The sequence below is a fragment of the Bombus huntii genome, chromosome 7 (genome assembly GCF_024542735.1).
Source record: "Bombus huntii isolate Logan2020A chromosome 7, iyBomHunt1.1, whole genome shotgun sequence".
Taxonomy (NCBI): domain Eukaryota; kingdom Metazoa; phylum Arthropoda; class Insecta; order Hymenoptera; family Apidae; genus Bombus; species Bombus huntii.
Window position 1 is genome coordinate 7823928 of NC_066244.1, and position 17472 is coordinate 7841399.

Consider the following 17472-nt stretch of genomic DNA (forward strand, 5'->3'; position numbering starts at 1 on the left):
AGAGGAAGGGTGCCGCGTTCGCAAGGTTAGGTAGCCGGTACACGCGATAAGGAGTGGGGGTGGCGTTCCCATGACCAATAAGAACCTCTTTAAAGCGCCCTTTTTGCGCGCGGAACTGCGCATGCCGGATTCAAATCTGGGCGAGCTGCTGGGTATCGAGTGGAGGTGGTGACGGTGGTGGTGGCCGGTGGCTGTATGGAAATATGATAGCGCGATAAAAGGAGGAAGAATGGCAGGGATGCTTGTGTATGCGAGGGAAAAACGTAGCGCGAGGGTGGGGATACTGCACGGCTGCTACGACCAATAAAGGCCCACTTTAAAGCGACTCATTTTTTTTGCACTGGCACTGCGCATGCCGCATTTAAATGTTGGGAGTGGTGGGTTCCAATGTGTGTGCATAGAAATATGATAGGTGAGACTCGGACTCGGAGGAATGGCGGACGGGATAGGGATTCCTGAATATTTGTATACCATCGCGGGGTTGTGAGATGGCCAGGAGTGATACAGAAAAAAATGGCGTCTGAGATACATCATCGAATGTATTTATAATTTGCGACGTTAAGTTCGTGAAAATCGATCAAGTAAGTGTTTGGATTTTAGTTAGATTCGAAGTATGTAATTCGATATCGAAGGTTCGGTTCAATAGATAAACGCTATCGCTGCTATGGATACTGTAACTTGGTTACACTGTTCTTGTATTATTATGTATTATTGGTTGTTTTACTACATTTGCTAATGCGTACATATGCAACACACAATAACGCTATTGTTCGAGAGGTCGTTGAACCAAGCGGGTTTAACCTTTAAAAGTATACACACATGTATGTACTTACTCACCTGTTGTTAATCTAAGATTCATTAGACTGCAGACAGTATCAACCAAACAGTTTGTCCTTCAGGTCATGCAAAAAGCGTTTCAACATGTAGAATCGAATCTCGAGATCACTTATTTTATCGAAATTTATCGAAAACTTCTAACGTTTTCTATAAGTGACGATATAAACACAGTTTCCCGCCAAATTACTATCGAGATTAACAGAAAACACGGTGATAAATGTCTTGATAAAGACTTCTCACTGTTACTTTTTTAACTAATTTTTTTCAAGCACCCTATCGTCTTTATCTTTACTCTACCTAAATACCTTACACCATACGAAAAACACTCATCGTCAAAGCAGAAACTACGATCTAACAATCATAAAAATAATCGAAACCAACCTGTTTCCATAATTTTGCACCGCGAGACAGCTGCGCCACTAACGTTGAAAAAACGCCACCTGTGACGCTCATCTGAATTAATTGCGTCCAGTGGTTCTGCGTATATACATGAGCCTTATAAAGAAGCGCCCTCCATTGGGATAATATTTACATAGTCAGTGCCTGATGTTTACAAGAGTGGACGTGGTAACGACGTCGGTGTCAGTTGTTTATATTGTATTTATTCGAAAGCTCTAATCGTTATCGCGATATCGAGTCAGAGGGGGCAGCGAGTGCCGCGATTGGTCGCTTTTCTCGCATATGCAAATGTACTCACCTTCTCTCCCTCTATCCGTGGTTTGGTTGCAGCAGTAGTAGCCGGTACACGCGAGGTAAAAAGGCGCGCTCGCGCTCGCGACCAGAGAACTCGCCTTTCCTTGCCGGGCGGAGTCGCGCGTGATCCGCGTTCCTTTGCGATTGGAGCTTCATTCCCCACCGACGCTGCTTGTTTCCCCACCAATATGAACGTCCAGGCGTTCGTCCGCTGCTTTTCGTTCTAGTCGAACCTCTTCGTTGTACTTTCAGCGTTTCATGCCGAGGTTAGAACCGTTCCGTCTCTTTTCTTCCTGAAACAACTCCCCCACTTTGCGTTCGACAGTCCGCGTACGCGTCCGCGTTCCCCGTGGCCGGTAGGCGGCCGACCGGGCGTACGTGGGCCCTCTAGTGTAGCTGCACACATGCACGCGACAGCATCTGACCGCCGTACCAGCCGCCGCAGCCGTAGCTGCCACCGCCGTAGCTCGTCGCGGATGCTCGTGTTCCTGCGATAACGATACTTTGCTCTTTCCACCGATCTCGCACCGCGAACACCTCGAGGAACGACCGAGGGGAAAGCTGAGTCGTGCGGTGTGTGTGAAACTTATGACGAAACGGTATCGCACGTGTGGAACGCGGAACCACGGGAGATATTCGCCAGCTTCAAACGTGACACAGTGATATCGTGACGGTTTGCAATGGAATCGAAAGGATTTTGAGAGAGATTTACGATCGAACATGCTCGCGTACGTTCTGCTGGAGAGCATCGAAACTGTTCGCGAGTTCACTGATGGGTGACGCTGTGTTTGACACGTTGATGACAGGTCAGAGGGACAGTAGGATTTTTGAATATTCGCGGGCTGCAAGGTGCACGATTCTACGCGGTGAAAAACGCGTGGACCAATCGTCTGTAAAACAGCTGACAGTTGGCGCTGGTGGCAATTAGAGAAATCGACGCGAGGTGTTTGGCAGTCTGATTCGATGACAGGTGAATTGCACGGGAAGCGGAGGCAGGAACTATGCGATAATAACGACCATACGTGTTTGTCACGCTGTTCCGTTTAATAACTATATCTATCGGGAAGTGTTCGTGTAATGGACGCGACTGATAAATTCATGTAACGAGTGACTGCAGAGCCGGTGACCGTGCGAGACTGGGATACGTTCGGAACGTGTCGGAGGAACATATCTGTGCTTGTCAGTGTAGTGTTTCTTCAGGAATATACTGTGATATCGAAGGATAATAAACATCCACAGGATATTTTGTATTTGTAAAGACGTTTCTCCTTTGTGACATTAATAATATAAATGTCGAAGAAGCAAAGATACATCGTATGAACCTACTCTGTCTGGAGTGAAGCTATTGGTGTTGCAAGTGTAACGCGATATTAGTGATAAACAAGATCGACGCATCTGATCAACGATAAAATAGGACGTCTAATAGTACAAGAGGGGGAAGAATAGCGAAACTTGTCCGATAAAGAGAGCCAGCAGGTGACCACGTTGGATCTCGCGGCGTTGGCTGCTTACGGGGGCGTTTCGGGACCCAGGGTCGCGGTGGCGGGCACCGGGGTCCTCGCGCTACCCGGCCTGATACCCGATAAGGGTTTATCATCGCCCGGAGGACAGTCGAAAACAAAGTCCGCAGGGCTGGCGGGTCTCGACAGCGAGGCGGTGCGCCGGTGGGTCGCCGAGGCCGCGCGGACCGTCCGGCAAATTCCGCCTCCGGTTGTCGTACCATCTAGTTCGCAACAACAACAGCAGCAGCAGCAACAACAACACCAACAACAGCAGTCGGTTCAACATCAGCAGCACAGACAGCAACATCATCATTCCATCCATCGACAGCGTCAAGAGCCGAGCCCGCCCTCGGTGGCCGCTTCCTCTTTCGTTTTGCCGTCGTCGATGACGCAGACCCCCAGCATGCATCTGCTGGAGAACAATAACCTGGTGGAGGTTGCGATGGTTCAACAGCAACAACAGTCTCAACAGCAGATGCAGATGCAGCCACAGAAGCAAAAGCAGACCAGCCCGACGAACAACAACACCATCGAGGCTTGGAGATCCATTCAAGGTGGTCACCAGTGGTGGAGTCCGCCAAGTACCGTTCATCAAGAGCAACAGCAGCAACAGCAAGTGTCGCCTCTCGGTCAGCAAGTCCCTCAGTCGCAGAGTCTGGTTGCTGGCACGGTATGCGGTCAAGTACAAAGACAGTCGCAGATTCAATCGGAAATCGATCAGCCTTTGGACTTTTCGGTGGGTTCCCTTCAACAACAGAGGCTACATTCTCGCGTAAGGACTATACACGAGAGACTGCAGAGTAGGATGCACGACAATAATAACGGTACAGCCGGTAGCGGACAGAAGATCGTCAGAGGGACTGGCAGCAGGAGAAGTTTCAGTCCCAGTGATGGTAGCAGCAGCAGCAGCGAGGACGAAGGGGTCTCCACCGGCGGGAGTCCTTCTGGCCCCCTTCGAGGCACCGAAAACGGTGAGTCTTCGAGACATGCAAATTCTCTCTATTTATCGCGTTGCATGGCGCGTTTTTGCCGAAACAGCGCGATGGAATTATGGTGACGAGCGCGTATAACGATAAATCAGGGTGACGCAACGGATTATAATATCGCGAGTGATTCGAGATGAGACAATAAGTCGCGCTGGTAATTCGGCATTTCCGATTTTACATCCGCTTGCGCAACCAGTTACTCATTTGAATCTTAGAATTTTGCTCTTGTCGGTTACTGGATTATGATATTAATTTTATTGCTTCCTTAGATGATTTCATTGTTTGGCAAGATAGATAATAGGTAGAGTGTCCTCAATCGTGATAGCTAATTATAAAGTTATAAATAGCGAGCCCAAACTTTAGTCTTTTTGTATAAGGGAAGTTCCAATTTTGAATTCTTAATTGGTTCTATGGAATCCTAGAGTATCGCGGACGTTAGATATAAATAGTGTTATAAATTCGATGTGAAATGAAACATGACGCTAAGTGTTGTAGTAATCTTCAATTAGATCGGGTCTTAAAATTATAACTTGTGAGATTAGATTTGAATTTTTTATCGAGGTATCTCAGCAAAGAGTTAACTTATTTCCGTTTCCATGGCAGTTAAGAGTTGACACTAAAACTACCAAGTACGACATATTTTGGACTTCTTACTTTATATAATTATAAAAATATTGTTCTTTTTACGTATATAGAAACATAATTATTACACATTTATCTATTTTTATTAAATCATTTTAAGTACGATCATAATTATATGCAGTATATTATTGGGAAAATATATATTAAAGATTGGTAGTATCGTAACGTTAAAGATCTTCGAATACACTGTTTACCGTGGTCGGTATCAAACTACTCGTATCAATAGGACGATTAAGCGGTTCCTTCTGTCTCTGTCGATTTCCCAAAGAGTTGGTTCGGTAACGAAACCGGAGATTTCCGAGACAAACGAACGTATGCGTCATGCCAGCCGCTATTTGTCCGTGAACGAAACATGAAACGATCCCGTGCATTTTGGGGGAAAACGTGGCGAGCGTTCGATCCGTCAGCTGTCAATGGAGCCTCCCTGCTTGCATTCGACGCTGCCACCCCCGCACAACCTTGGCACGGGCCATTGTTACCTTCAGCTCGTCGAATGATCGATGCATTGTACGTTCGTTCCATTGTAGGAATAAGCGGCGCGAGATCGCGAGAATCGGAGTTTACCTGAAACCGGGTTTCGTTGCGTTTCGTTGCGTTTTCATACGCAAAAACATGGAAGGTTCGCCAATTGCGGCGGCACGGTTTTACGATGGGAAGGTGAATTCCCTTTTACAAGATGTTCCTTTCGTTGCACGCCCGTCGTTGCCGCGTGCATGCAATCTGCCAACGATTTCCCTTCGCCATAAGGGAATTCTCCATGAATAAATTCGTGTAGCGTTTCGTTCGAAGCAACGTATACACGTATGTAATTGAAATTCGCGCTTCTTGCGTGTTCTTGTAATTTTTAGCGTTACGTCATACGAGTAAGCAGCGTATTTTCCATCAGAAAGTACGTGGTGTATTCTTATCGTTAACTGGAACGATAGTCATCGTTATTTAAAGGAAATAGTGGTCATTCGTTTATTGAGCGCCGCTTCTTAATAATCGTGTTTATCTAAAACATCGGTTTTCACCGTATCTGCGTCTCAACTGATTAAATTGTGTCAATAATTTGCGTCTTATTAAGCCTTATGATTCATGACAGTAAAGCGTATGCCGATTGACTACTCGAGCAAATATACCAATAACGTTTTGGTTTTTATTTAGTCGAACTTGCATGGTGACATCATACGAGACACGAACATATTTTCGACGGGAACGTTAAGCTATTCGACGTATCGTTGAATATGTTTTGCTCGAGCTTATGATACGTATCGACCAGTCTTAATACAGTTTTAATTCAGCCTCAATGACACGTGTTTGAAGTAGTGGACACGTGAACAGCGACGATCCAATCGACAGATAAAACTAGCATAGAAAAACTTCTTACCTCGATTTCGACGCATTCGCTGATAAAGAATAGATCGATGGTAGAATACGAGAGTGGGACAGAGGAAAGATAGGAAAAATTCTCGTGTATCGTCCGCTCGATTTACCACCGATAAATTCACTGATTATTCTATAAAAACTAAATATTATTGTACTTATACTTGGCTGTACGTCGAGTTATCTTTCATGTTTATTATCGCGGCGTAATGTGTCGGCGTCGCGAGCCTCGCGATGCCACGAAAACAAGAATGATCATAATTAAAATGATACAAGTCGAGGCGAGCATTATCTGATTTTAAACAGCCGGATCTTTATTAGTTTCAATAAAATGCAATGTAAACAGCGCTATGGAATAGTCTGATAAGAGTCGAGCGTTCGTAACACATTGCAAACTAGGAAATAGGAGGAAGAAGAAGAAAACAGAAAAAAATAGAAATGATCATGTTCTTAGTAGCAAAGCTCCTGCAAAAGTTACATACATGAAATTCAGCAACTAATAGTATTTATTTTTATTGAAACTTATGATAAAAACGATACCACTGTCGAATAGAGCGTTTCGATTTCAACGTCGAGCACCTAATACATACCCTTGTTAATCGCGACTTCGAGAAAAATGAGTAAAAAAAAAAAAAAAAAAAAAAAAAAACGGAAAGAAAAAAATAAGAAAGAAAAAACGAAGAGTTATCTTTGATTTCGTATTATCGATAACGGCGCGAGCATATTATGTTTAATCCGCGGGCAATTATCGTGGCTGGTGCGTTCGTTTGTGCTCGACCGTGTTTCGGTATCTCGGCTGTTCAACGCAGCGACCGGTATATGTATGCGTGTCTACATAATTGCACTAATATTCAAAAATGCAACTGCAAACAGACGGCGTAGTTGATGCCGGTGAGAAAAAGTTGGCCGATATCGTATCTGTCGATAAGGTCTTAGCTCTAAGGCTTGTTTGAATAAATATTCCACGTAAGCGCGTGATCGTGCGGTTATTTTCGATGAGCAACGCGATACGACGAAAAATCCATTTTTGAAGTGAAATCGTAGAGTGCTCCAGATAATACCCCCTCCCCCTTATATAACGTTAATAGCCCTGAGTTCGTTTTATTGGAGTTTCGAGCAACGATCTACCGTCTCGCGGTTATTATTCATCCGTCACGTTCTTCGAAAGCGACATTCCTGCCCTATAATCGAACATTACATCTCACGTCTTTTCCTTGTTTCGTATGTCCTCGATTTTCACGAGGAGCAAGAACGTGCAAACCAGCTGGTTGGTTGCGTTACGATGTATCACACCGAAAAGCGTAATTACTCGGTATATCGTGCCTCCTTCTTTTCGTCGTGTTAATTTATGTTCGATAGGGGAGAATATAATTAATCCTGGCAAGGAACACGCGCAGGACCGAGTACCTTATATCGAAGATAGTCGATTGCGGTTCGCCAGGGTCCAGGGACCTGTTCTCCTCCCGAGGGCCTTGTGTATTACGGTGTAACGTGATACGTGTTTGATTCTATGTTATTTACGAGCAGGTGTGCCGCGCAACAATGTTTATCACATAATTAGATTCTATGCTCGAGCAATCTCTATCGCGCGGCAGTAAGCCATGAGGCTTGAACCTGAAAATGACGTTTCACGCTGGATGGCCCTGCGCAACCTTGATAACAATAATTTTCTTCGATACGCTCTCCATATTGATTTCATCCCTCCAATGTCCCGTACGTGCTTGTATTCCTCTTTTGTTCTTGCGTAGACCTCCTCGTTTTCCTTCGTTCCATCGATGCTCCTTCGTTTCTCTCTCGATATCCAGTCGTTGTTCGTCGTTCCAAGCGACATATTCTGATGCTCGATCCTTCTTTCCTTTAACAAGCCATTCGAACACGCTTCGTTTTTCTCGAATGATGGCCAAACCATCGTCGACGAATGTTCCCTTCTTTTTCTTCTTTCTCGTGTTTTCTTTTCCCTCCTTTCTTTTCTCGTTTCTCGTTTAATACGCGCTGTAAAACTCAAAATGAGATAATGATCGTCGATCGATCGGCAATCTTGCGATTTCTGCTAATTATATACCGCACCGGTTCGGCCACGTGTAATTAATTATGATAATATTCGATGGTAAGTAAATCACGTCAGACGCTCCAAGTTATTATATGCCCTTTAACAGTTTAATTACCGACCACCGGATGTTTATCGTCGATGAATCGTTGCTAATCTGTACCTTAATAAATTCGCGATCGATGCTTCCGTCTCTATATCCACTATCGCTAACGAAAACTATACGACGGTCCTTAAACTGTGTTTTCTTTCCTTTTCATCGTCCGATATCCGACTCGCGGATACGCTCGAATTAAATTCCCCTTTCGACATACGTTCTTTTCGACGGAGTAATTATTAGAAAGGGGGCTGTGGTGCGTCGTACGAGTTTGTTCGTTCGTTAGTGGAATCTCTCGGCAAGAAAACGAGTTGTTGCAGCTCTCCCGAGTGCCGTCGGATCACTCGCGTGCGGAAAATTAGACGGCTCCTTTCCGACTCGTGAGAGTACTCACGGTTTTTCCTTCTTTTTCTTCGCTTTCGTCCATGATCTTCATTGATCTTCGAGTTTCGTGTAGCCCGACGACAGTTCCTCGAAGTCGTTTCTCTCCGACCAACTTTGAGGCTTTCTTTCGTTCTTCGTTTCCTTAACATTTTCATTGCTGCGTGCCACGAATGTCACTCGATTCCGTGACTTTGCCTCTTCTTTGCAATACCCCCAACTTGTTTATCAAGATCCTAGCAACGATAATGCATTGATCGAAGTTGATACATTGATTATTGAGTGATCGAAAAGCTCAGGAAAATTAGATTTCTCTGGCAGATGGTCCAACTGAGAAATCATCATGAATCAGGGAATTAAGTTTCAAAAACATACATCGATCTTATTTCTTATCTAAGCATAGATTAAAATGTAAGTAAATTCGTCGCATGTCCTTATAGTGGTCTTTCGACTTCAGGGTTACACATGGAGTAACCTGACAGTCCGCCACGGACTCGTTTTCTCATTTGCTTCGAGCAATCTGCTCCAAATACCTCACATAGGTACACGTATACTTGTAGACATTATCGAAAGTATAGATTTCCGATTAGTCTAGCGGATGTGTACATAGTTGCTTGATCGCAAACATCGTGCAAAGACTGCGATCTCCCTTCGAGGACACGAAGATTATCCCGATCGGTGTACGTAAACAGCTATGCAATCGAGGATTGGATCTACGTTCTTAGCATCCCTCAGGTTCGATAACGCGACAACAGTCGCAAATGATTTGGGTGCCCGATCGAGGTTCGCAGCGGACGAAATCCTAGCGACAGATCGCGGACGCATGCCACAGATATCTTATGCGTCCCGTGCAAAAGGAAATGGCGTTTGTTGACATTGCATGGCGATCGATTAATCCTGACTGAATAATATATTTATTTTTGCGATTTGCGTCGCTATCGAGCCGAGTGAAACGGCCTTTTATCGATCGGCAATCTCGCGCGCGTCACTTGAGAAATGAAGGCTTGGCTCTCGGGGCCAACGAGATAAAAAGACGGCGTGGTGTTCTCAGGACGGAGGAGAAAGGGAGGCGACCGGAAACGCGCGCCCGGCTCGGCTAATACGCATTTCACGTTCGTGTAAATTTCGTAGGCCAACGCAAACTCGAATGAATAATGTGTTCTGGCCCGTTTGGGCATTTCCGGGATGATGTTAGTTGGATTATGGTCGTTCTGAAAAATCATGGTAATTTTGTAACCAACATGATTTTCCGAGGTAAGGATCCGACGTACGATTGGATGAGTGAATTCCTCGTATTAATTGAATCGAGATTACGAAGTTAAATAGGCTTTTGCCTTTTCGCGGAATAATCAACAGCTTTTTCCTTTTCGCGGAATAACCAACAGCTTTTACCTCTTCTTCTTTTTTTCTTCCTTACGATCTCTCTCTCTCTCTCTCTCTCTCTCTCTCTCTTTTCCCCCATACTTGCTCCTTTTCTTGGTAAGAATCGAATCAAGATAATCAGTTGAGATAGCAACGATGCATCGCGCGGATCTTGGCAGCGCGCGCCACGGTTTTAGTCAGCTTTGTTGTTATAATAAAGATACCCTTAATTCATTTCGTTTAAAACATTCGTTCACAAGATTCGACTAATTAATATAACAGGGAATTAACGTCGTTGCTCGTTCGCTTCCCCGCTAATTATCGCCTGTTTAAGATCGACTTCGAAACGTCAGAATGCCACTAATGAGACTTTAATGAAAATCCTTGGTTTCGGCTGAGCCGGAAGCGGCGCTTCGTCGTTTTTGTCTTACATCACACTGACGGTAGGAGAACAGCGGGTGTGAGCGGAGGCCGGAATTCATAATAACGCCGTCGCGGTCCCATTTGCATTGTCCAGCGGCTTTCCGATTATAGCCTACTCGGCTTTCGTATTAAGGACGGCCGGAACCTGCTCGAAACGCTTCGGGCTAGTTCGGGCTAAATCCCACCTATTATGTCGGCACTCGTATGTTGGTTTCTCTCGACAAACTCGTGGGCACGTGACTCGTAGGTGGTGGACGATAGGTTTTATGAAAATCACAGGCGAACAGCAAGGGACAGATTTGCATGAAGAGATTGAAATTTGTCGTGGGATGCGTGTCACTGCCCGCAAGAAAACAATGCAGTGTTGACGCCGCAGACTGCTAGACGCTTTCTCCGGGGAAGAATTCTCTTTGGCGTAACTACCAAAGACATCGAAGTAACTGATGTATGGTACAAAGAACAGAAATGTTTCTTCTTTCCTAAGGGTCAATTATTTTGATTATCTTGATAGAGATTGACTTGCAACGATACGTTACCAATGATGTTGCCGTGAGATTTAAATATTCAAAAAATTTGCATGCTTCGAATGTTACAACAACAAGATAAATTGCTAAATGATCTATAGAGATCTCTCGAAGTAACGTAAAACAACAACTACAACGCCACGAATAAGACATACAAAGTTCATTCGACAGGGAACATGTTGATTATCGAAGATTCTATCCTGTAGACTACGTCCTATGTGGAAATTGTTTTGACTGAATCGACCAATTTGCGATCGTCATAAGTAACTCGTACGGAATACAAAGGGTGCAGCCTATATAAGGAGAGGCTGAAAGAGAGCCGTGGATTCCAGGCAGCACGGAAATCTCACCTGTTACGTTGTCGGGACACGCTCGATCCGTACGAAAAGGCCTAGGATACGTGACCCGAAGCGGTGGGTGGACGGGTGGAGGCCGGTTCACGGGAATGGGGAATGAGAATGGGAATGCGGGGATTCCCGGTAGGTAGGCACAGACAGCGAGGAAGGTACCAAGGTGGCTATATAGTTGGTGGCAGGTAAAGCCGCCGGATAAATCTTACCTTGGATAGGTCAGGTTGGGCCAGGAGGATTCCAATAAGGAATGGAGGACCGTGCAGGGGTCACGTGGCAGTTCTCTTTTCTCTTTCTTCTGCCCTACCTCTTTTTCTTTTCTCCTTCTTTATCTTCTCGTGTACTTCTTTCATCCGGGGAGTCTCGCACGACCAGGTATACCTACCTTGCAACCCTTCTGCTCTAACTCACGGGGACACCTTTCCGCGTACTACCTACGCGTGTTGCGTACGTGTACACACGTACGCGAACCTACAACACACGGCCATCGACAAATCACCGCGACACGCGACCGACTTTCCTGCGCCTTTCTTTAAACATTCAACCGAAGGGTTTCTGGCCACGTGCCTACTCGGCTTTTCACGCCTCTTCCGTGATACGCGAGACAACCGGTCCATCTTTTGATCCCCTTTACATTTTACTTGCTTCAGCAACTTGCTAATACGAAATCAAATCACTAGCAATTTCACGTTACACGTAGCAATTTCTACGTAGCAATTTACACGTAGCAATAGTTTCTAACCAACGTTTAGACATTAAATCTTCTTAGATACATTACACCGCGAGACATCAGTCCCGCGTCAAGTTATTCGTCGGTGTCGATCGTAATCTCCAAGAGACTCGTGTGTTTTTCCTCCGCGAAAAGTTCTGACCAGCTCTCGCACGTCCATAACTCTTCGTTACCCGTGGCACCGGTCGAGACATGCAAATTATGAGCGCGAGCGGCACGGCTCCCTTATCCCCCGGCGCAGCCACGATACCATCTCTCTCGCGTCGATGACGAATGCGTCGAAGCTGGACGAGTGATTCGCGCGGCAAAGAGCTATACGGACGTCCTTGCAGTTCGCGGTGCACTTCGGAAAAGGAAATGTACTTCTCGTAATGAAACCTATAATGCCACGTACGGCGAGATAATACGGCGAGCAAGTCGTAGAACTACGAGCATAGACCTTGCTTCACCCACGCTCTTTATTCCACTCGTTCCTTTTCCTTTTCTGTCCGATTTTTTTATATCACGGTTTGGCCATCGTCGAGATATAGTAGGAGATCCGAGATGTTTCATGTAGCACGCGATTCGAGTCTAGTTTTCACGGGTTGCCGGTCTATCTGGTTGTGCACGTGAGAGCGTAGCTTCGATAGCCGGTACGACTACGCGTCATGCATATTCATCTTTATCTCGTCGATCTGGTTGATAATCGACCAGGATATTTTTAGAGAAAATTTTCCAGTATTTTAATGCTAATTTTTCATCCCGCGGTTCGTTTCCTCTCGCCGTTCCATATTCATCACCGGAATTACCAAGCTCGCGATAAACCGTGTGTTTGTAAACCGAAAATAAAATGTTCACCGTTCCCCGGTACACGAAGCTCATTATTTTTCATTCCATGCTTGCTGTTGAGTTTTATTGTAGCTCATCGGTCACAAGGATCTGTAGATACCTTCTCTATCTTCCCACGCGTTTTTCGTTGTTTTTATTTTTCTCTATCCTCGGTGTTTGCACCGAAGCCCCCGAGCAAATGGAAATCGCTAATACCAGCGAACTATACCGCGTGCCGCGTTCAGTATGCGAGGCGTGCGCTCGCGGCGCATCGCGCCTCAAGGACCAGGAACGTTTGCGCCTAGCCAGCCGGATAAATGATGGAAATCACCATATTCATCGTATTTGTCGGCACGGTGCGCGCAGCTGAGCCGCTCGCCGTATTTGGCGCTCGCGTATGCTAATTCCGCGGATTGGCAGGCTAGGCTGCGTATGCACGCGTCCGGTTGAAAGGACAAGCGTAATCCTGCGCTCCTGTTCGATCGCGTCGCCGTGAATTATTCCCTAGGACGAGGCGAACCTTGTCGTCGCCAAGGTGTTCCGCTGAGATCTTACATTGAATTTCTATTGGAACTCGTTAGCTTAACGTTTGTATGTGCTTTTTGCATCCGACGTAATGTGAAAGATTATTTTCGAGGTCTTCTTAAAAGAAGAAAAATTTGCAATCGTTTCTAACACTTTGGTTTTTATGGCTCGAGAGAAGTTGGTTGTATCGAAGCCTTTGGTGTTGGAGCTGTTCATTTTAACTAATAATCAGCGTACGGAAAATAGAAAAGTTTATGAAAGATTACTTTCTTGATCTTTCTTAAAGTTCTTATTTTCAAGCTTTGAAAGAAGTTGTTGGTTCTCGTCAAATTAGCTTATAATTAACCTATGAAAGATGGATAGGGAGACGGATCAAAGGTTGAAGATTATTTTCAAGATTTTCTTATGCAACGAAGATGAAGGAATCTCGAATCGTTTTCAAGCTTTGCGAGAAGTCACACAGTTGGTTCCACTGAAAGTCTCATACGAATTCATCAATTTATCTTATACTTATGTCTGGGAAGCACGGAGACGCGTATCAGACGTTGAAAATTATTTTCTAGCTGTAGACAATGAAAAATCTTAAGATTTCAATATTTCAGTTTTAGAAAAAGTTAGAGAATTGATTATATCGAAATGGTTGACGTTCGAGTCGATCGATTTAGTTCGAGACTTTAGCAGCCAGCCCATGGAAAGTAGAAAGGGACAGAAATCAGAATAATGTACGGTATCCGTTATTCAATAGACCAATTATAATGGGTGCCTGTTGTCGTATAGCTATCTATCGTTGCGCAAAGACAAATGTATTTTTGATTAGTCCGTGGCGTCCGTTCTTCCCGGCTGTACGATGAAATTACACGTAGAACTTGAAGGCAATTTAAATAACACAGACGATCTACCGACGAAACCATAATTCCACGTCAGACTCCAGCTTCGAAACTCGCTACCTGTTAATCGATCTTATAACAGTGCAAAGACATTATAGAAGTTTCTCACGATTACACCGATGACTCGGATTTTCCTTCGCGTTACATCTCGTTAGTGGTATTGGAGGATCGATAAACGGATGAATCAGAGTTGCGGCTTTGTGCGGGTCGCGTGATCGATTCGAACGCAGATAGGATCCTGTGGGAAGCGAAGCCGATTCCGGATCATCAGCGTGGAATGGAAGGACGCCCGTATCGAGCATAAAGACACAGGAAACAGGAATCGATGGATTCCGCGTCAGTTGTGAAACGTAGCCGATTATCATCCGATGGAATTCGTTTGTAATCCTTATGAAGAACGAAGGCCGTGCGCGCCAGCCGATTCTTGGAAATTTCCCTGGCGTTTATTAATTTCGCGCTGTTACGTAAATCAAAAACGAGCTGACACTCGCGGAAATAACGCACGCCTCTGCGATACGCGTTTCGGTTCTCTTCTTCCTCGACTTATCGCTCTCTTTCCAATGAAAAGCTCCAGAAACAAGAGTATCGATTGTTCAACGAAGGAAAGAAAATTCGCCGTACGGCAGAATATTCGAGAAGAGAATATTACGAGAAGAGATACATGTATAGTATCTCGCGAGCCGAAGACAATTGCCAACTATCGATTACGTTGCGTGGTAGACGGTCAAATATTCTATCGATAATTACGCGACCACTCAAGTGATAGATCATTGTCCGCGCTTATTTATCCCGTTCGCGCGTCAATGATATATCGACGATCATCGACCGACAACGCGTTTACCATGCGATTTAATTAAAATCTTTTACAACGGTAGCTGGTCGGTCGCGAGATAGCGGTGCGCTTTTTGCTCGCTGAGAGATGGATACGTTCGCGGAAAAATGGCCGGTTTTTTACCGTGATAATCGTTCGGACGAGGACTCAGGGAGAAATCGACGATGTTAGAAGAATTTTACTTTTAAAAAGCAACAGCAATCTGCGCGACGAACCCGGACGAGTTACTGACTTTCATCGGCCGGTTTGTCGGCCTGGTGATTGCGGGTCGCCGCATCCTGCTGCGGATTCTCCAGTTGCTCGAGTCGTTCACCAGTTTCACGTGATACGCGCGCCATATGTCCCTATGCAAATTTCTATCTCGTGCCCGGTAACGATGCCCGGATATCGACGAATCGTTCGCATCGACATCTGGCAGACTGCGATGGATCCAGTCTTCGTTGATTCTCTGATCGTATAAGCACAGGACGAATAGAAATCGAAACAAAGAAATCGATTAATCGTCGACTGATCGTCGATTTGTTTGCAACGAAGTTGGGAGACCGGGGATGATCTATTTCGGGCAAAAATGATCATTGTACGCGTATGTAATACTTGCACGAGGCGAAACAGGTAAAAATGCGTGTGTCTCGCGCGTTTGTTCGTGGTCCTGCGATAATATCTGGGCTCGAAACGGGCTTTATTATACATGGCCGGTTTTATTATTCTCTCGGCGGTTTCGGGGCCTCGTCCGTCTGATGGTTACCGCGTTGATGCGGATTTAATTATATTGTTTCGTGTAAAGCCGGATTCAGATCGCTCGCGTTAATGAGCGATTCCAATCGAAAAGGCCCGGGACGCGTCGCGCTGGCGAATCTTCAGCTCTCGTCGACGCTAACCAAGGTGCTAATTAAAACGAGACTAGCAATCTAGAAAAGTGCACTATTATATTAAGCGTTTGTCAGTCGCCTAACGTCGCGCCAGAATGATTTAATTGCGGTCCACACTCCGTGGGACCATTTCCAATTATCACGATCAACCTGAAACAACCTCAGGAAACTCAATTCGCAATCACTCAAGGAAACGCAATCGCACGAACTCGAATATTCATTCTTTTATTTATGTACACGGTACGATATTTCCGATCGCTTCGCTTACACACATAACGTTTAACATCCATAACTTGAGACGAAAATTGCTAAGTTGATAGTTCTACGAATCAAATGACAGAAGATAACCGCTATATCTCGAGTCTATCAAAGAATCTATTTGAACGAAATTCGCGCCGAATTTCGCGTGGAATTGCTGGGTAGCGAGAACCGTTAGTATGGCTCCTAATGAATCGGGCTTACAGTATCAGCCGGCGATTATGTAATCCGCAAAAAGAGCTACGTCGGTGGTCGTTTCGAATTTCGCGGTATTATGTGAGTCAGCAAAGCAGAGGTTCGGCGGGAAATGGCGACACCAGGAGTGGCGGAGAGAAACGTAGGATCGTTTTAAGCAAAGATAATGCGAGTCGTAGAGAGAAACACGCGTGGCTAATGCCCAGTGCCGTTTCCTGCCTCATGTATTCAAATTAAACCACGTAACACCGTCATGGAGCCGGGTGTGATGGTAATGATGATGGTAAACGAGACCTATAGACGCCTTCTTCCACTGTCACTGGCCGCTTGGTATCCTTCTCTCTTGCTGGCCGCGGCGCGTCATCTGAGAGCTCGATGACGGTGCAACACACAAGTTGGGCCAATGGCGCGAGCTCGAGCGATTCTTCGTCGGGCTAATGCGAAATTTGCTCGCAATTTGTAGCCTGTTACTTCGGACGGTGCACGGTGTAATTATGCTATTATACACGTTGGCGTTTAGCAAGCCAGAGCCCCGTGCATAAATTGTCGCTATAATTGTCGTCGCTCGGTTTCGTGACCGGGAAACGAATGGTTCGAGGGATTCGAGAAAATCAATCGAGAATGAGCCAGTTGAACGACAGGATAGTCCGAGGCTAACGTCTTCGTAATCTTCTCTCGGTGCTAGAGGATGATTAATTTATGAAAATTGTTGCGATGCCTGGTGGAATCTAAGGTTCGAACGCTTCTGAACATATCAACGCTACGTTGGTTATTCTTATTTTCGAATTTATGTAATCCCTGAGCGACAAGATAGTTAGGCCGCCGTCTTCGTAATTTTCTTGCTGCATATACAACAGTGATTAATATATATAAAAGGTATTACTCATCGAATCGCTTGGCAGAATTTAAAATTTGAATTTTCTAAAAGTACCAACAACAGGATTTATTTTCAAATTTATCGATCCGGATGATTCAACGTTCACTAGACCAAGTCTAACGACGGTAAATTTCTCCTTTCTCAAAAAAAGAAAGGGGAGAGAGATCCGTTTCTCGGGAATGGAGGCCATCGCGATCGCTGTTACCACTTGGTGACAGTCCTGCTAAATGGAGTTGCGCAATCGTCGCCGCTTTGATTCGTCGATATTAAGGAAAGCCGGTGA

The 17472-nt window shown here is 45.2% G+C and overlaps 1 protein-coding gene and 1 pseudogene across 2 annotated transcripts in view; one reads left to right on the forward strand and one right to left on the reverse strand.

Annotated features, from left to right (window-relative positions):
* Window positions 1-682: 682 nt before the first annotated feature.
* On the reverse strand, window positions 683-2925 carry LOC126868125 (uncharacterized; annotated as a pseudogene).
* Window positions 1945-17472, forward strand: part of LOC126868006 (POU domain, class 2, transcription factor 2-like) — a 125021-nt gene continuing 109493 nt past the window's right edge. For both annotated transcript variants that reach the window (XM_050623125.1, XM_050623126.1), the window contains exon 1: window positions 1945-4003. In XM_050623125.1, the coding sequence (XP_050479082.1) occupies window positions 3418-4003 (586 nt within the window). In that variant the 5' untranslated portion in view covers window positions 1945-3417. The remainder of the gene's footprint in view (window positions 4004-17472) is intronic.